Below are 18,985 nucleotides of genomic sequence, written 5' to 3'. Positions count from 1 at the left end.
GTTTGTTTGTTTGTTTTGTTTTGTTTTGAGACAGAGTCTCGCTTTGTGGCCCAGGCTGGTGTGCAGCGGCATGATCTCAGTTCACTGCATCCTCTGCCTCCTGGGTTCAAGCGATTCTCCTGCTTCAGCCTCCCAAGTAGCTGGGATTACAGGCACATGCCACAACACCCAGCTAATTTTTGTATTTTTAGTAGAGACGGGGTTTTGCCATGTTGGTCAGGCTGGTCTCGAACTCCTGGCCTCAGGTGATCCACCTGCCTTGGCCTCCCAAAGTGCTGGGAGTATAAGCATGAGCCACTGCCTGGCCTTTTTTGTCCTTTTAAATGTGATATCCTAGCACATAATAAAGATAATGTACTATGAGCATAAGGTAGAACCTTCTCTGCAGTGACAGATGACAAGTTTGCCTCTCCAGAGAAATGGGCTGGAAGTTCTTACCTTCTCTGCCATCAGCATGGCTGAAGGGAGAGAGAGTGGGGAAAATCCAGGTACCAGTCCACAAAGGAGGCACTCTGGGTTCCTTTCAGGAGGGTGCCAGATGATGCTTCTGCTATCAGACTTAACGTGAGTTCTTAGCAGAAGAGGAGAAGGGGCAGAAACTGACGGAAGTCCCTCCAGAGAGATAGGAAGGCTCTGGACAGTCCCAGTGAGGGCAAGAGTCCTCCTCATGCACAGTTAGGGGACTTGAGCCAGAGTAGGGCTCCATGGGGAGACGTGTGGCAGGACACCCAGGACCAGGAGCTCTGGGATACCTGGAGCGAGCGCCTTGGCTCAGATGGAGGTGTCCTTAAAGCGGCAAGGCTTCTGAGGCTTCTAAAAAGACAGGAAAGATGAGGGGCGGTGGGTTTATGAGCAGTCTTCTGGTGAGGCTCCCCTTGGGGGCCCCCAGGAACAAGTGGGGTGCAGGGTTGTAGTAGTGGGAGTGTAGAGGAGGCCGGTCCTGAGCCACACAGAATTCGGGCACAGTGGGGGCATTTAGGCCCTTTGGGTCCTGTATTCTTCCTCCCTCCCTCCCTCCCTCCCTCCCTCCCTCCTTCCCTCCCTCCTTCCTCCTCCCTCCCTCCCTCCCTTCCTTCCTTCCTTCCTTCCTTCCTTCCTTCCTTCCTTCCTTCCTTCCTTCCTTCCTTTCTTCCTTCCTTCCTTCCTTCCTTTCTTCCTTCCCTTCTTTCTTTTCTTTCTCACAAGGTCTCGCTCCGTCACCCAGGCTGGAGTGCAGTGACATGACCATGGCTCACTGCAGCCTGGATCTGGCTCAAGCTCCCTGAATATCTGGGGCTATAGGTGTGCACCACCACAACAGGCTAATTTTTATATTTTTTGAAGAGATGGGTTTTTGCCTGTTGCCCAGGCTGGTCTTGAACTCCTGGTCTTAAACAATCCTTTCTCCTCTGCCTCCCAAAGTGTTGGGATTACAGGTATGAACCACCATGCCTGGCCCTGTTGCATTTCTTTCTTTCTCTCTCTCTGTTTTTTTTTTTTTTTGAAATAGGGTCTCGCTTTGTCACCCAGGCTGGAGTGCAATGGCGGAATCCTGGCTCACTGCTGCCTCAACCTCCCAGGCTCAAGCAATCCTCTGCCTTGGCCTCCCAAGTAGCTGAGATTTCAGGCGTGAGCCATCATGCTTGGTTACCTGTTGTATTTCTTTTCTTTTCCTTTCTTTTCTTTTCTTTTCTTTCCTTCTTTCCTTCTTTCCTTCCTTCCTTCCTTCCTTCCTTCCTTCCTTCCTTCCTTCCTTCCTTTCTCTCTTTCTCTCTTTCTTTCTTTCTTTTTTTTTGAGAGGGAACCTTGCTCTGTTTTCCAACTGGGAGCTATTGCCTGGCAATGGCTGGTGGGACCCAGGCCAGGACCACACAGAGCTCATAGTGAGCAGGGCCCTGCAGGCCTGGCCAGGGGGCATCCACCTCCCTCAGAGGGAGCTTTCCTTTCAGTGGGTGGACAACATGGAGCTGGTCTTCCCCCTCCCGGAGCTCTCCCCAGCTATGCCCACCTCACACCACCTTCTGTTCAACATCCTCAGGTGTAGACTGTTAGACACTCCACTTACGGGATGCCTGAGATTCACCTGAGGAAAAAGTTTGGTCTCACAAGTAATTCATATGATCTCTGCTTTCTGGAAACAGCCTTCTCTCCCTTCTGTCTGTACTGCTAGAATACTCAGAGGCAACCCCACCCAAATGAAATTGGCTCCTTTTGAGGACATCAAAACTGCTGCTCCCTGCTGCAAGTACTCTCTGCAGAGACGGCTAATGCCTGCCTCAGAGTCTCCCAGAAACTGTAGTCTTTATTTATTTATTTATTTTTATTCTACTTTTTTTTTTTTTTTTTTTTTTTTTTGGAGATGGAGTCTTGCTCTGTCGTCCAGGCTGGAGTGCAGTGGCTTGATCTCTGCTCACTGCAACCTCCCCTTCTGGGTTCAAGAGATTCTCCTGCTTCAGCCTCCCTAATTGCTGGGACTACAGGCGTGCCCTACCACACCTGGCTAATTTCTGTATTTTTAGTAGAGACAGGGTTTCACCATATTAGCCGGGCTGATCTTGAACTCCTGACCTCAGGTAATCTGCCCGCCTCGGCCTCCCAAAGTGCTGGGATTATAGGCCCGAGCCACCATGTTCGTTTAACCGCAGTCTTAAATAGACATACTACACAGTCTAACTCAGTGCTTTCCAACAGGAGTGAAAGCCAGAAATGCAAGTCACTTATGAAATTCTAAATATTCTAGTAGCCACATTTAAAAAGTGAAAAGAAATGGGTGAAATTAATTTTAGTAATAATCCAATATCCAAAACATCATTTCAACATATGATATTACAATATTAATGATATTAATAACAAAATTTATTAATGAGATATTTGCATTCTTTTTTGTATGAAATCTTCAAAATATTGTGTGCAGTTTACACTTGTAGCATATCCCAACTCACACCACATTTCAAGTGGCCAGTGGCTATCATATTGGTCAGTGTAGGCTAAACTGATATCCTGGGTCTGTGCCCATCTGTTTCTCTCTATCCTTCTGTCTCTCTCTTTTGTCTCTCTCTCTCTCTATCACACACACACACACACACACACACACACCCCACATACACATACCATATACATTCTACCCTCAGTTGATTCAAAACAACACTAATACAGGCAGTTTTGGTGTGGAAAGGACTAACCTTATCAGACAACTACACCAGCAGTGGGAAAGGATAATATTTTTAAAGCAAAATCTTGAATTGCATACTAAGTGAACAACTGCCAAATATTATTTACTTGTGAATTCACGTAGGAATCAATAAGATGTGACAGCCCAAGAAGCTGGGCAGTGCTCATCTTGTGGCTCATTCCTGGGCCTGGTTCAGAGAAGAATTCAAAGAGCCAGTGCATGTGTAGACTGTTAGGAATGCCCAGATGAATTTGCTTAATATAGGCAAAATTGGCTTCTTCCACAGAGAAGGGAAAAATCAATTGTGCTTCCACTGGACAACACTTACTTGCATGTTTATAGAGAAGAATCATTGCCTTGCTATTAGTTATAATTTACAGAGTTGTGGCAGGGTGCGGTGGCTCACGCCTGTAATCCCAGCACTTTGGGAGGCATAGGTGGGTGGATCAACAGAGGTCAGGAGTTCGAGACCAGCCTGGCTAACATGGTGAAACCGTGTCTCTATTAAAAATACAAAAATTAGCCTGGCATGGTGTGCACATCTGTAATACTAGCTACTCAGGAGGCTGAGGCATGAGAATCACTTGAACCTGGGAGGTGAAGTTTGCAGTGAGCTGAGATCATGCCACTGCAGCCTGGGTGACAGAGACAGACTCTATCCAAAAAAAGAAAAAAAAGAAATAATAATAATTTACAGAGTTTTGAAACAGCTCAAAGACAACGAAAGGTTCAGATACCCCATCAAATCAGATAACCAGACACCTATGATCTTTTTGGTTTGTTTCAGTCTTTCACAACTTACACCTGTAGAGCTTGGATTATAACATGATCCCTTACTTTATGAAATCAGCTTGTTGAACAAGCAAACTCATGTGGTAGAATCCTAATGGTACTTGATTTTGTTCACCCAGTGTCCCAGCATGCTCAGTGGAGTGGGCTGGTGGCCTGCTATTGGGGTGGAAACTCAGGCAGTTCGTGACTTTTGTAATCTCTCTAAGCAACAGAAAATACCATAATTCCAGAAAGTCTCAAGTTTCCATTTAGTAATTAAACTGCCAGACCCCAGATAAAATCAAAACTGAACACCTGTCTGGGTGAAAATGCCTTTCTTCTTGGAGCCTTCAGGAAGGAGTGCCCCTCCTTTCTCACTCACCTCCTCCCCACCAACCCCCAGGTACAGGGATTGCAGCAGGGCTTGTGGGGAGGGAAGGAGGCAGGCTGAGAGCTCTTACTGGGCAGGTCTGTAGGCAGGAAACTTTGTACGCTCTGGATCTGGCTGAGGTTTGAGCTGTCACTGCCTGTCTCTCTGTCTCTGTCTCTGTCTCTGTCTCTGTCTCTCTCTCTCTCTCTCCCCCTCTCTCTCTCTCGTGCTTTGGATGTCCCCTGCTGCTCCTCTGGTACTCATGATGAGGATCACTCTCTCCTCTAGCTCCTGGGTTCTCAGATGAAGGGTGACAGGAGCACTAACTATTGTCTCCTGAGACGTCATCTCCCTACCCTCCAGCTGTCTGACCCTCTTACCCCTCACAGCGCATGAGGGGCTCAGGAGGCATGATGCCAGGTTCTGGGCATTTCCTCTAAAAATTTGCATGTTCCCTGGCCCCTCCTTCGGTGTCCATGTTCCTTGTGTCTTAGTGCCTTGCCTGTAATTGCAATGAGAAGCTGATTGTATTTCAGATGGGTACCTCTCTGCAGGGCCCATGCAGGGAGGCACCCAAGCCAGTGTATTGAGAAGGGGTGCGAGCAGTGGGCCAGGGGAGGCTGTGTGGTTGGGTGTGGGGGTACCAGGGCCACTGCCTACCTGCTGGGCTGTTGGGCAGAGTTTGCTGAGTGCCCAGCATGCAGCCTCTTCTCTACACAGCCCCAAGTAGCTGCGCAGTGCCCACTTTGTGGCTCATTCCTGGGCTTGGTGGAGGTGGTGTAAATCCCACCCTCTCCTCTTCTAGATGGCTGGCCTTGGCGAGATGCTCACACTCTCTGGGCCTCAGTGTCCTCATCTGTGAACTAGGCATGATCATAGTTCACACTTCACTTGGCAGCATGGGAGTGAATCAAGGTGAGCTGGCAAGGGGCCAGCTCCCAGGAGGTAGATGGTGGCCATGATCATGGTGATGTGTGCACTGGGACCTTGGGATCCCCCTTGGCTGGTCCCCAGCCCATCTGTCACAGAAAAGACACCACAGCAATTCCAATTTGGCAACAGAGTTTATTGAGGTACCCTCTTGTGGGCCTGGCCCTGCCCCTCATTCCTCTTTCTCGTCTCCATGGGTGATGATGTAGCACAGTGACTTGTAGTCGATGTTCCCCGCCAGGTCCATGGGTGTCAGGGCGAACATCTGCTCCACCTGCAGGGGGCACTGGTGAGAGGTAGCCCCCTAGCTCCTGGCCCAGCTGGGCAGAGACCTCACCTGAGTCCTGTGGCCCTTCTGCCTGCCCCCTGCATCTGTGCTTTGTGCCTTAGCTTTTCAACCCTAGACCCCAGACTCTGGGTTAATGTTTTTCTGTTGGCTGACTCTGGGCAGAGTGAGGAGTCGGTGCAAATGGGGGCCAAGGGGCAAAGGGCGCCCCTCCAGCCACAGGCACAGGCCCACCCCAAGTATACGAAACCTCTCCCTATCTGCTTTTCCCCGGGTCTGTGTACAGTCTCCCTGCCTGGTGCAACATGCTGTCTTTTCTGACTCCACATCTTTACCCTCTAGGTCTCAAAAGAGATGGCACCTCCTCCAGAAAGGCCCCTGGCTCTCCCTTCCAGCAACTGCCTCACTGGTACTGGGCTCTGGGTCATGGGTGAGGCCCAGAGAAGGTGCTGGGGATGGGTATTGAAGGGGATGGGCAGCCTCACCTCAGCTGGAGAGAACTTGTCTGCCTGGGTCAGGAGAAGCTGCTTAAACCTGCGGGGAGTGAGGAGGGTCTGAGCAAGAGACTGTGGGGGAGTGGCTGCGCAGGGAAGATGGGTACAGAGGCTCTCATGGCGTAGGGAAGGGTTGGCCGCACCCCAAAGAGTAGTATAAGGCCCCGAAGTACAGGCAGCCCCCCTCACAAGGGGCCTCACCCCCCTCTCTGCTTCCACCACTGTTCCCCTCATCTGGCTGGGCCCACACTTACTCTTCCTTGTTCACCACCCCTTTGCCACTGGGGTCAAACATGCGGAAGGCACTCAGGATGGCTTCCTCGGGGTCTGTCCCTGGGAGGCCAAGGCAGCCAGGTGAGCATCCATGTCTCCAGCATCCCAGGTCCCGCCTAGCAGGAACTGGGCTGCATGAGGAGCCCCCCGCATCCCAGAAGAGGTGGGGGTATTCCCTAATATAAAGTGTTTCTTGAGGATCAGTGGGGCTGGGAATGGTCATCCTCCTGAGGCGGGCAGCCTGGCTGGGAGATTGGAATTTGGGGTGGGGGCTGAAGGCACGTTTCCTGGCCCCAAGTCAGCACTGGGGTGACGAGTGCACATGGGATTCTGGGGCACAGGAGGTGCTTAGAATGGGCCATGGCTAGGAAGAGTCCAGGTGGGTCCAGATGGGGTACAGTTAGGGTTCCGGTGGGGTTCAGGCAGGGTTCAGGTGGGGTTCAGGCAGGGTGCAGGCTCCCTGCCTGGCCAAGGGTGCCCAGCTCTGTCCCAGGCTCACCATTGAGCTTCTCCCCAAAGAGCGTGAGGAAGACGGTGAAGTTGATGGGACCCTTGCCCTCCTGCAGCATGGCGTCCAGCTCCTCCTCTGGGACACTCACCTTCCCTGGTGGGGGTGGGGCATGAGGTACACACCAGGACCCTGGGTGTCCCCCAGAAGGGCCTAGGCCACCCTCCCTCTATCCTGGCCGCAGGGGCTGGAGGGGCAGAGGCAGCTGTGGGTCGGGGAGGTGAAGTGGAAGGAAGGTGTGACAAGGGGGGAAGGGCAGTGTGAGGAGATGGGGAGGAGGGGAAGCAGGGGAGCGGGGTGCTGTCCCCCCAGCTACTCCCACCCACCCAGCAGCTCAGAGCAGGGGCCCCAGTCTGCAGGGTGGGGCTGGGTGGGAGGTGGGTGCACGCACCCAGCTGGGAGTAGGTCTCCCTCAGGTCTGCCTTGCAGATGATGCCATCACGATTCTGGTCGATACAGCTGAAGGCCTGTGGGATGGGGGCCTTCAGTTGGGAGCAGCTCCCAGCTCTAGGGAAGGCGGGAGGAAGGGGAGAGGCCTGGGTAGTGTAAGGGGCAAGGTCAGGATAGAAGGGGGGTGTGTATGTGGGGTGGGGTTGGGCAGGCCGGGATGGGGTCTGAGGCTGCTGGGAGTGGGCACTCACTTCCTTGAACTCCTGGATCTGGGCTTGTTCAAACATGGAAAAGACGTTGGAAGAACCACGTTGGGCCTGCTTGGTGGCCGCCACTTTGCCTCGGGTCCCCGCCTTCCTGCTGGCCTGCAACACCGTGAGTAGGGAGGGGTCCTCTCCCCACCTCCTCAAAGTCTCCCCATCCCACCCACCATGCACCGTCCCAGAGCATTCCCAGGAGAGCCAGGGCCAGGATCCTCTTCCTCTCCCTGGGGACCACCCTCGACCAAACGCAAGCACAGAAAACTCTGCTCCCCCAGCCCAAAGGCCAGCACCAGGGAGGCTGCTAGCCTTTCCTCCCCAGCAGGCACTCACCATTCTCTCTGCAGAGGTGTGGCTGCTATCGTGGTGGCAGGGCCCAGCCTCCTTTATGTCTCAGGCTTATCACCTGAAGGTCCAAATAAGGAGAGGAACAGAGGACAGGACCAAACTTGGCAGCCCCCGCCTGGGCTGGGGGAGGATGAAGGCCCTAACAGATTCCAGCCACATTCCTGATGACCTTCATGTCCTCAACGTGTAACATCCTGCTGTCTATCCATCCTGGCAGGGCCAGGCACAATGTCTGCCCAGAGCACAGCAGGCTCAAAGCTCTCACCACCCTAGGTCCTGATGAAGGGATCCAGTTACTCCCATATCTGACCACCCCTCCTTGCCAGTCCAGCCAGAACCCTGAACAGTGCAAGAGGACAGCTGGGGAGGGTCAGTCCAGGGACCCCCCCAGGCTTGGGAAGGCAGTGGGTAGTTCTGAGAATGGTCTGTGGCCTGAGACCCCCCTGGGCTGCCCAGAGGTTTTGGTGACCCTAGGCTCTGACCTTTTGCCCCTCTGACGAAGGGGCAGAAGGCATCCCCGAGCTAGCTGTGACCCCAGGCAGAACACTTTGCTTGGCTTTGGGGTAATTCTGGAGGGTGAGGGAGCTCCATCAGCTGCCCTCCCATGCAGTCTGCCTTGTCCCCAGTCTGCCCTGCTGTTTGGAACCTTGCCTTCCTCAAGCCCCATCTCAACCACACTACTTCAAAAAGCTCTCCCTAACATCCTCAGCGGGGAGCTTCTGGGGCACGTTTCCCATTTGCCTGGTGGCTGATGTGTTTGTATTCCTGGCTTCTGTGCCTCTCCTGAACACCCAGCCTGGTTGACATCTGGATCCCCTGAAGGCCTGGTGCACAGTGAGCCGATGGGCAGGCCTGCGTGATGCTGTTCCAGAGAAGCAGACTTGCCAGCTTCTGGGGCCGAGGGCACAGCAGAGGGGCTGGGGAAACAGGGGACATCCTGGAGACAGCAGGAGTGGGTCACCCCAGGCTGGGCTCACTGGCTGCTGCCCCTCCACTGGAGCCAGGCCCATGTCTGTCAGTAGCTGACTGGTAGAGTGCAGGAGCTCTCATGTGTCACACCCAATACTCTTTTTATATAACAAGAGTTTTCTTTTAAATTCCTTAAATTCCTTTTTTTTTTTTTTTGAGATGGAGTCTCACTCTCATACAGGCTGGAGTGCAGTGGCGTGTTCTCAGCTCACTGCAACCTCCACCTCCCAGGTTCAAGCGATTCTCGTTCCTCAACCTCCCAAGCAGCTGGGATTACAGGCATGCACCACCACACCCAGCTAATTTATATATATATATAAAATTATTTTTTTTAGTAGAGACAGGGTTTTATCATGTTGGCCAGGCCAGTCTCGAACTCCTGATCTTAGGCGATCTGCCTGCTTCAGCTTCCTAAAGTGCTGGGATTACAGGTGTGAGCCACTGAGCTCTGTCACCCAGGCTGAAGTGCAGAGGCATGAGTAGAGCTCACTGCAGACAACCCCTGGGCTCAAGTGCTTCTTCCTGCCTCAACCTCTGGAATAGTTGGGACTACAGGTGCACACCACCCTGCCCAGTGTTTTTTTTTCTTTCTTTTTAAAATTCATTCATTCATTCGTTCATTTTTGAGACAGAGTCTTGCTCTGTTGCCCAGGCTGGAGTGCAGTGGTACGATCTCTGCTCACTGCAACCTCCGCCTCCCAGGTTCAAGCAATTCTCTTGCCTCAGCCTCCCGAGTAGCTGGGATTACAGGCGCCTGCCATCATGCCCGGCTACTTTTTGTATTTTTAGTAGAGACGGGGTTTCACCATGTTGGCCAGGCTGATCTCAAACTCCTGAACTTGTGATCTACCTGCTTTGGCCCCCCAAAGTGCTGGGATTACAGGCGTGAGCCACCGTGCCCAGCAGCCCCCCACTTTTTTTTTAAGAGATGGGGTCTTGCTATGTTGCCCCAGGCTGGTCTCAAATTCCTGGCCTCAAGCAATCCTCCACCTCAGCCTCTCAAAGCACTGAGATTATAGGCGTGAGCCATCACACTGTCCCATAACAAGTGTTTTATGACACTCCCTTTGTTATCTAGAAAAGAAATTCATTTTATCTATTTCAATTCAGCCATTTCAATTCAGACATATAACCTACCTACATATAGAATTTTAAGAATTAATACAATGCCCTGAACTGTAATATAAAGGAGAAATAGAAAGCAATTGATATTAAAATGTTTTCCACTTTGTGAATGCTTGAACATAACAGTAATGATAACAAAGTAATCAGATGCTTGCACTAACTTATAAGGACTAATTTAGACTCAAGAGAACTAAGAAGATCCAAAGCAATTCCACATGAGAAGTAGCAGATAGCAAGAAATCTGAAGGGGGACATGACTTTTCAAAATCACAACTTTGGGTTAAGATCTGAAGGAAACAAAACAGTTGTTCCTGATTAGCTGGGTGGTGTCTCTCATCGAAAAATGAACGTGCGTGAAAATCACACAAATATGTATCTATGTCACTGTGTTTATGCTACAGAAAGATGGCATTAGGCCTATGTTTGGCTAACTCTAAACAGGCATTCCACCAATAGGAGCATCTGGTGGGATCTTAGAAATCCAACGTGTATCTGGGCCTCCACTCACTGGCAAACCTAAGTGGCTCTGACTGGATAGGACGGTGCTGAGACTGACATGCAGCAGGACCAGCTTCATTCCCCCACTTCCCCAGAGCAGCACCTGGCCTGGCACTCTCTCTGCACACATTCCATGGGCAGGCAAGCAGGGGCACCGGCCAGGCAGTGTATTGTCCACTGCTCTGCCATCCCCCATGATACCCCATTCCTGTTCCTACAGCCTGGTCTGTCACTCCTCACACTCCCCGGGGCACGGCTGGCTGGAAGGAGCTGTCTGGAGGGCATGGCCGAGATACTGAAGTATCTTCATGCATGTGACGCTGACTCTTTATAGATTGTCCCCACAGTCCTTATGCACAGAAGTCAAAGAACAGTGGACAGGCCATGTTTAAAACTTTTACATTTTTAATTAAAAAACTCACACAGTCTCAGGTTGGGCATGGAGAGGGTGGCATGTCGTATGATGGGGTGGTCCCTTGGGGTGTGCTGAATGCTGCTTGGGTTTTCTTCCTGAGCCAGTGCTGTGGGAGTTGAAAATGCAGGGCTGGCCCTTCTCCCCTTTGTGGGCCCCTTGGGACAGGGGCTTGGGGGCTCTGTCTCTTGCACCTGCTGTGAGGGTCCATCCCAGAATCACAAGTCACTCAGGGATGGGGGTACAGGAGAGAAAAGGTCTCTGGGGGTATTTGCAGCTTGGGACACCTCCTCCATGGAGCCCTCTCCCATTGCTCCCTGGGCCTCTTGAGCCTCAAGCAAGAAAATGGCCAGGACTGGGTGATGAGCAGCCCCTGGCTGCCCTTTTGGCCCAGGTGTAGGTCTGGTCAAGCTGTTGGAGCTGCCTCCCCACACAGGATGAGTTCCCAGGGAAGAGAGGCCACAGCAGGATCCAGAGGGCGCCCCCTTCCCAGAGCCTGGGCCCAGGCGAGGCCAACAGCTCTGACAGTGTGGAAATGCAACAAAGTCCTGAGTGAGCAACTCCCTTCTAGGAAGTTGATTCCAGTGAGAAAGGTGGGGGCTTCCAGAGTCTCTGTCCCTGCTCCTGCCGCACCCCAGTTAGGGCCCTAGGGCTGTCCCACCGAATGACTGAGGGAAGAGGCCCGCTGGGTTCCCCAGCGGGATGGCAGGCAGCCCAGGTCCTGACAAGGCCAGGTCTCCTGCCCCGCCAGGCTGCAAGCACGTGTGGGGAGCACTTCCCCGTGGAGCCTGGGTGCTGTGGGGCTGTGGCATCCTCCCTGTGCTGGCGGTCACTGCTCTCACTGGCCCAGCATGCAGGCCTTCTTACAGGCCACCGCCGAGACCAGGGCCGCGCCCCGGCCACTGCCCTCCTCCGACTCGATGAAGGTGATCTCGCAGCTGGGCGTCAGCCTGCGCACGCTAGCGTGGAACCGCTCCTTGAAGCTGGGCAGAAGAGAAGCAGGGCTGCCGTCCCTCCTCCCAGCCCATCCTCCACATTCATTACCGGGCATCCTGCACGAAGTCGACCCTTCCCCCAAATCTAGGCCAAGGGGGACGAGAAGAGGATTACAAAATCTTGGAGCTTGGGAGCCACAAGGAACCATGGAGCACTCGCTTTTTGGGCCCCACTTTACCAGGGAGAGGGCGCGGCGGGCTCACCTGGGGTGCAGCTTGTACACGGAGCCATCCACGCCCACAGTGATGCGCATTACGTCCTCGCTGCGGCTCTCGCGCATGCGGTTGATGACGCCCGCCAGCCCCGCCGAGCACATGTGTGCAGCGCGCGTAGACACGCTCTCGCAGGCGCGGCGCACGATGTCGCAGTCAGTGGCCGAGGGTCGTAGCCCCAGCGTGCTCAGGATGTTGTAGATCTGCTTGCGGTCGCCCGTGTCGCTGCGGGGCGGGAGGAGGTAGGGCGGTCGCTGAGGGTGGCTCCGACAATCCATCCCCCTCCAGGGGCGGCCTCTCCTTCTCCAGGGAGGGGCCCCTGCCAGCCGTCCACCCAGCGGCGGCCTCTTTCCCTGGCTGAGCCGGGGCCCCTCTCTGGAGAAATGGGGCGATCCTGCTCACCTCAACCAGTCAAAGCGTTTCCGCTAGGGACCAGCAGTAACCTGGTTAGTACTGCTCCCTCTAACTAAGCCCAGGGTCTCCGCCAGGGAAGTGAGGCCACAGCAGGATCCAGAGAGCACCGCCACGGCGGGCAGGGAGCACCGAGGGGACTCACGGATGGCGACACTGCCCGGACGTGGGCTCGCCCCATCCCTGCTCCTGGCATCCCCGTCCGGACCCCACCTCCTACCCCGGACCCGTCCCTGTCCCGCCCTCGCCTCCAGCGCCCCGCCTCGGGCCCCGCCCACTCCCGCCCCGCCCCCTGTGCCCCGCCCCAGGCCCCGCCCACGCCCGGAATCCGGCCCCAGGCCCTAGTTTCCTGTCCCTGCGCCACGGGCCTGGGACTCAGTCTCTCCCTGAGACCAGGTCTGCAGTGCCCGGACTGGACGTCCCCAGCCCCTGCCCTTTGCACCTGCCCTTCTCCGCACACCTCTCCACCTGCGACACGAAGCGTGTCTCGAAGGCTCCGCGTGTGCGCAGCTGCTCGGAGGCCTCCCCGTGGAAGAGCAGGTTTTCGTCCACGAGCCTGAGCAGCACGAGCCGCACCAGCTCGCCCATGTACTTGCCACCTATGAGCTTCTCATACCTGGACACAGGGCAGCTCCATTACATCAGCAGGCACGAGGGAGGGCCCCTCGTGCAGGTGGAAGCCGGGAACCGGCGCCACTTTTCCCCATTGAGGTCACGAGGCGGCCACGTGGGGCACTGTGATCCCCACTCCCCCATCCGGTTCCCGTCTTTCCCTCGTTAATGAACCAGAGTTTAGAAACGTCAGGGATTAGGAACGTGCACATCCAACTCAATCACGGGAGCAAGTTTGGCCTGCCCCGGGCCCACTTCAGTGAAGGGACAGACAGATAGTTCAAAGACCCCATCCAGTCCCTCCGAAACCTTCCTTGCAGGAGGCCCTGCGCCGAGCACGGGACCTAGAGCTTCAGTCCTTTAGCTGCATCCGGAGCTGCTGTTCATCGGCCATTTATGGTTGGGGAAACTAAGGTTTGGAGGGTTAGTGCCCAGTCGGAGGCACGCACCATGTTGCTGGCACTTTCTTGCTTAATCTATGACCTTCCGTATTTAATTTAAATAAATGGAATACTACTGACCTATAATAATAGAGGCCTGCGAGCGGCAGAGAGGACGCTAATAAAATAATTAGCATAGGCCTGGCGCAGTAGGTGGTTAAAAGTGATAGCCATGGTTAATGATGAGCTCTCTCTGGGTTGGTTTCCAAGCTGTGACTGCCAACCCGCAGCATTCCACAAAAGACTAATATTCTTTCTGTGAATGTGGCCAAATACATACTTTGGGGAATGTTGGGTTAAACCCAGAAACCTTACTGGGGGTGTCTCAGAGCCTCCTCTACATGCACAATCACCTGTCAGAAGGAGAGAGGTCTGGGCTTATCAAATCACAACTGGGACTAACCCTTCATCTCTCACAGGGGCAGGTCATGACTGAGCAGAAGGGATGGAGCTTACGAAAGGATTGTCAGTTTGCTTTTCCCCAGAGTTGTTTAAAAACAAGCCCATTATCGGCAGTGGCCCGGCTCCCATCTGCCGCTGCACCAGAGCGGCCCAGGGCCTGGGCTGTGGGGGAGGGGGAGCATCCTTACAGCTGCTGACCGGGGTTTGCAGAGCTCTCGTCCACCAGGCGGTCATACTCCAGCAGGAACTCGTCCAGCTCGCCCGAGTCCCCGAAGGCGCCCCATTCGGTGTTGACGCACATGCGGCCCTCGTCCCCCTCCACCAGCTCCACATTCTGCATCTCCTCCATGTAGCAGGCGTTGCAGCCCGTGCCTGGGGTGGAGGTCGGGGGGACTGTTAGCAAGAGCTGCACTGCCCTGGAGTATGGCCTGGTTCCTGCCCACAGGAGCCCCGCCTCTCCCGCTCCCCCATGCCTGTCTCTGCTTTGCCTGGAAGAATGGAAAGGCGGGTCTCCCTGGGGCTGGAAGACCTGGGTTGCTTCAGTGGCTAGGGACAGCTTTCTGGACTGTCCTCTTTCCTAACAGGCAACAATAACACCTTCCCTGCCTGTTACGTAGGTGGTTGGGAGGATTGAGATTAACAGTGTGTATCAAAGAAATGGTTGTGGTACATTATCATTTTATTTTGTCTATGCACCACCCTTGTTTTCTGGCACTGCCCATGCACATGTTTGAGCTTCTCTGTCATGAGCCATGTTTGCATGGCAGCCCAAAGTAAGGCATGGTGTGGGCCCTTGGGAGCAGTTCAGAGGCTCCTGTAGACAAGACCGGATGTGGAATTTTGTAATTTGCTGGCTCCTGTGCAGAGTGACAACATGGAGTCTTTTGTTCACAAGTTATTAATAGTTTCACACTGGTGACAGCAGAGCCTCAAGCTAGCATGACTGTGGGCTGCACACCCCTAAAGCTGTCAGGGACAGCAACTCAAATGTTGGTCAGTCGAGCTGCCACATAGGAATCAGGGCTCATTGATGCCTAGCCTTCCAGTTTTTATTTATTTATTTATTTATTTATTTATTTATTTGGAGCCGGAGTCTCACTCACTCCATTGCCCAGGCTGGAGTGCAGTGGCGTGATCTTGGCTCACTGCAACCTCTGCCTCCAGGGTTCAAGCAATTCTCCTGCCTCAGTCTCCTGAGTACCTGGGATCACAGGCATGTGCCATCACACCCAGCTAATTTTGGTCTTCAACTCCTGACCCCAAGTGACCCGCCTACTTCAGCCTCCCAAAGTGTTGGGATTACCGGCGTGAGCCACCTTGCCTGGCCGCCTTCTAGTTTTTTATGAACAAACAGAAATCCAGACTTTGATGTGAATTCTCCTAATTTGCAGATCTTGGTAATTGTTATAAGCATGTTTTAAAACACTGAGCAGAGTCAAGGGTGTACATGGGGCAGATGTGAGCCGTGGGTCACTCCTTGCCACCTCTGCCCCAGGAGGGGTTATGCCTGGGCCGAGTAGCTGCAGCTTGGCTTGGTGGGAATTCATATGGAAGTGTCTTGGGGAGCCCCAGGCAGCTCCGGAGCAGAGGGTGGAAAGGGCTAGGGGGATCACAGCAGGGATGGCTGGGGCTCACATTTAGATGCTGGATTTAAAGACAATGTTCCTTCTGAAAGGTGAGAATGGAAGAGAATTATAGAACCACACGCCCATGTGCACAGCAGATACCTGATCTGATTGGATTGCTCCTCAGTGAAGGCTCGTTATAATGACCTCTGGAACTTCTGAGAAAGGTCTGAGTTGGTGTGGAAGACCCCTCTGCTGGGAGGGGCGGGCTGCTGCTCCCTTTCCTGGTACCTGCCTTCACTTTGGGTGGGGGCAGGGGCAGGGGCAGGCCGGTGGAAAGACCATTCGGGTAGGAATGGCACCACTTTTGCTTATCCTCTTCCACTTGGACAAATCTGTCCAGTTGGTCAATTTACCAAATAAAGTGTTTTAATTATAATCCTGATGGGCGAGGTGGATGTGCAGCTGGCATACATGTGGCATCACGGCGTTGAAATGCTTCCTACTGTACACAGTGCTTCCATTTTGATACCCCAAGACCACCCAGGCTCCAGTGCCAGGCTCGGCTCTGACGTCACCGGTTGTTAAGTACTTTGGTCCTCACCCCACAGGGCCCTGTAAAGCCTGTTGTATCCAGGGCGACTCCGCAGTCTGGAAGGGGCAGGGGTGCAAGGAGTCCTTACCCACAATCATGCCGACCTCGCACTGATGGTCTTCGTAGTAGCAGGAGATCATCGTGGCCACCGTGTCATTCACCATTGCCACCACATCCATTTCGAAGTCCTGCCAAGAAGCACAGAGGCTGCAATGCTGGGAGCCAAGGAGAAAGGCAGGCAGTGCTGGGGTGGGTGGCCCAGGGCAGCCCCCCTGGCAGTCACAGGTGCCCCCTCACCCCTCTCCGTTTGATGGCATCTCGCAGAAGCCCCACGACATTGTTCCCTTCTGCTCCTGAGGCCTTGAAGCCCTTGGTCCAGTTGAGAAGGATGCCCTGTGGGGAGAGGGAGGCCTCATGGCTGCTTGACATATGTTAGAGGCAGGGTGCTAGGGCCTGTCACTACCTCCTGCCTAGGGCCACAAGCGTATGCACCCTACTTTACAGCTGAGGAAACAGGCTCAGAGCAGCCCCATAGCTTTGAGAGGTGTTGGGAACGATTCTCCTTGAATATCTCATATTTCTGCAGGGCTGAGTCCCAGCCAATTTAAGAATGTTGTACTGCACAGCTCTGAGACGTCATCCCAGAGTCAAGGCAGGGCCTGCAGGAAGCACCTCCGTGTAAAATCAGGATTTCCTTCCTGCAAGGCACCCCACTGCATGCACAGGTGCCACCTGTCCCTCTCTGTGTCTCTGTAGGGACTGGGGCTTGGAAAACCACATGAGATGTTGCTCTGGCTGCTGCTTCTGCTGTGAGTGAGGAACTGGCTTTCTCCCTGACCCAAAGGTCTCATGTTTTATGTGCGTGCATAGATGACTCTGTGTGTGTGTGCATGCACAGATGTAACTGGCAGGCCACCTTGCTAGCTTGCAGGGAGGGTAGAATCTCAGTTCCTTCACATTTCTGACTCAGCTAGAGGCATTGTGACATGACCGTGGCCTGCAGGTGACCCGGAGCCTGGCTGCCTGAGTTTGAGCCCCACTCCACTACCAGCTGCTCTTTCCACTGTAGTGGGGTGATCACAGCTGGTGCCTCACAGGGTGCAGAGCCAGAATTAGCTAATGTGACGCTTCTTTTCCACAGCATTAGAGGTGGCAGGTGACATGGCCACAATTTGAATCCAGATCTCCCTTCTGAGCACAGGGTATGGGGGCTGCATTTGAAGGCAGAGTTCCTCTGGGGCGCCTATGCCTCCCCTCATCTGCCTTCTGTCCCTCCACCTGGCCCACCTTATCGATGTCTTCATGCCTCACAGGAAAGGAGAAGGTGAAGCCCAGGGGCAGCTTCTTGTGCTTCATCTGATGCTTGTCCAGGAAGTCGGAGATGCACTCGGAGATGTAGTCGAAGAGCTGGAAGATGCACGCCACGGTGACCATCTGGCATGGGGGGGTGCGCCGGCCTGCAGCCCTCCCCAGGGCCTCATGCCAAGCTATTCCTCAGGGAACACTGCACCTCCTGGCCACTGAATGCCAGGCCTGTCCGCAGTTTCCCTCTCCTCTTCCACTGCTGCTCGTTGGGCTCAGGCCCTAAGCCTCCCCCATGCCAGAGACCTGCTGACAGTGGCCCCTGGGACAGGGCAACACAGGGCAGGCTGGTCCCCAGCCCAGCTGTGCTCTGTCAGCCTAGCCCTCCCAGCTGAACCTTGTAAAGTCCAGTCTCAGGCCTGGCCGGCTGTTCCTGAGGCTCCAGATGGAGGCGCATCCTTGATTTCTGTCTGCAGCACCTGGAGTCTCCTTTCCTACTTCCAGGTGTCCTGACCACCCATCCTTGCTGAAGGCCAGCCCTGACTCCCCTCACACGGGCCTCTCCACGGAATTGGGTACTGCTGAATGCTCTGCTGACTGACCAGGCTCCTCACTGGCTGCTGGGGCCAGGGAAGTCCCCACATCATCCCCAGTGCCTTGATTCACGCCCAGCCCATAGACAGGCTAGCAAGCCGCAGGGGTGTGAGGACGGGCAACCACGGGCAGCCTCCTGCCTCGGAGCCCTGCCTCTCCAGGAGCTGGCCTTGGCCACGTGCTTGGCTGCAGCTGGGGCTCTGGCCTTGCCCAGCTCCCCCTAAGCCTCATTCTGCTTCTGGGTCCCCTGCACCCCAGTCCTCCCCATGGTCAGGGGTCCTTGCTGCCTGGGTAGACATTGTGATTGCTGTCACCCCACTTTCTGTGCATGCTGGTGGAGGGCGAGGGGTGGCCCTTGGAGAGGTGGGGAGTGCACTGGCTGCCGGGTCACATTTCTGTTCTTACACATTGGCTTTTCCTCTGGTAAACTGGACAAAGTGTGACTGGCTGGGGCTCCTCTTGCCACTAACCCCTCCTCAGCCCGTTCCCCTCTCAATGCTGGTCAGATGGTGACTGTGGGACTTGGGGACATGTTGGCCAGTCCTGTTCACCCAGGCCTCCAGCTGCCTCTGAGGCTGGGTGGTCCTCCAGCCCCCGCTCTCCCCACCCCTGGTGGATGGGTGGGACCTCCTGTCAGGACTAGCTGGGCCCTGAGATCCTGCGTGGCCTTGGCCCCCTGCCCTGGCCCCTGTGCTGCTCACCATCTCAGCAGTGCCGGTCATGGCGTCCTCGGGGATGGAGTACATCTGGTGTTTGGTCTTCACGCTCCACTGCCCCTCCTCACCTTCTCCCACCTTCACCAGCATCACCCTGAAGTTGGTGCCACCCAGGTCCAGGGAGAGGAAGTCCCCGACTTCTACAGGCACAGAGAGAAGTATGTCAGCCTCAGGGGCACCCACAGGCTGGCCTTGGGCTGGGTGGGCCCCGGGTGACTAGCCCGGATATTACAGAGAGGAGGAGGGAAGGCACAAAGGGACCAAGGGAGCTGGACAAGGGGCCACCAGACACCTGGGGACACCAGCGTCAACTGTGGAGGGGTCAAAGGTCAGCTGGGGAAAAGTCAATGGGAAA

General features: G+C 54.6%; 2 protein-coding genes across 4 annotated transcripts in view; both read right to left on the bottom strand.

The window, feature by feature from the left end:
- Positions 1-5,343: 5,343 nt before the first annotated feature.
- MYL7 (myosin light chain 7) lies at positions 5,344-7,839 on the bottom strand. Its single transcript, XM_001095719.5, has 7 exons — positions 7,767-7,839; positions 7,425-7,538; positions 7,175-7,250; positions 6,775-6,879; positions 6,257-6,335; positions 5,994-6,042; positions 5,344-5,496 (listed from the first exon to the last, which is right to left on the bottom strand). Exons 1-7 carry the CDS (start codon positions 7,767-7,769, stop codon positions 5,395-5,397), a joined length of 528 nt encoding a protein of 175 aa, XP_001095719.1. The 5' UTR covers positions 7,770-7,839; the 3' UTR covers positions 5,344-5,394.
- A 2,921-nt stretch (positions 7,840-10,760) lies between these two features.
- Positions 10,761-18,985, bottom strand: part of GCK (glucokinase) — a 47,965-nt gene continuing 39,740 nt past the window's right edge. For 2 of the 3 annotated variants that reach the window (XM_001093035.5, XM_001092919.4), the window contains exons 3-10: positions 18,616-18,770; positions 17,306-17,425; positions 16,316-16,411; positions 16,107-16,206; positions 14,047-14,230; positions 12,865-13,020; positions 11,985-12,218; positions 10,761-11,768 (exon numbers count right to left, since the gene is read on the bottom strand). In XM_001093035.5, coding sequence (XP_001093035.2) covers positions 11,624-11,768; positions 11,985-12,218; positions 12,865-13,020; positions 14,047-14,230; positions 16,107-16,206; positions 16,316-16,411; positions 17,306-17,425; positions 18,616-18,770 — 1,190 coding nt within the window. In that variant the 3' untranslated portion in view covers positions 10,761-11,623. Of the gene's footprint in view, positions 11,769-11,984; positions 12,219-12,395; positions 12,658-12,864; positions 13,021-14,046; positions 14,231-16,106; positions 16,207-16,315; positions 16,412-17,305; positions 17,426-18,615; positions 18,771-18,985 lie in introns of those variants that run through there. The other variant, XM_028845841.2, reaches the window with a different exon arrangement.

The sequence above is a fragment of the Macaca mulatta genome, chromosome 3, assembly GCF_049350105.2.
Source record: "Macaca mulatta isolate MMU2019108-1 chromosome 3, T2T-MMU8v2.0, whole genome shotgun sequence".
Taxonomy (NCBI): Eukaryota; Metazoa; Chordata; class Mammalia; order Primates; family Cercopithecidae; genus Macaca; species Macaca mulatta.
Note: the sequence above shows the minus strand (reverse complement) of the source record. Positions and strands in the feature narration are given on the sequence as shown.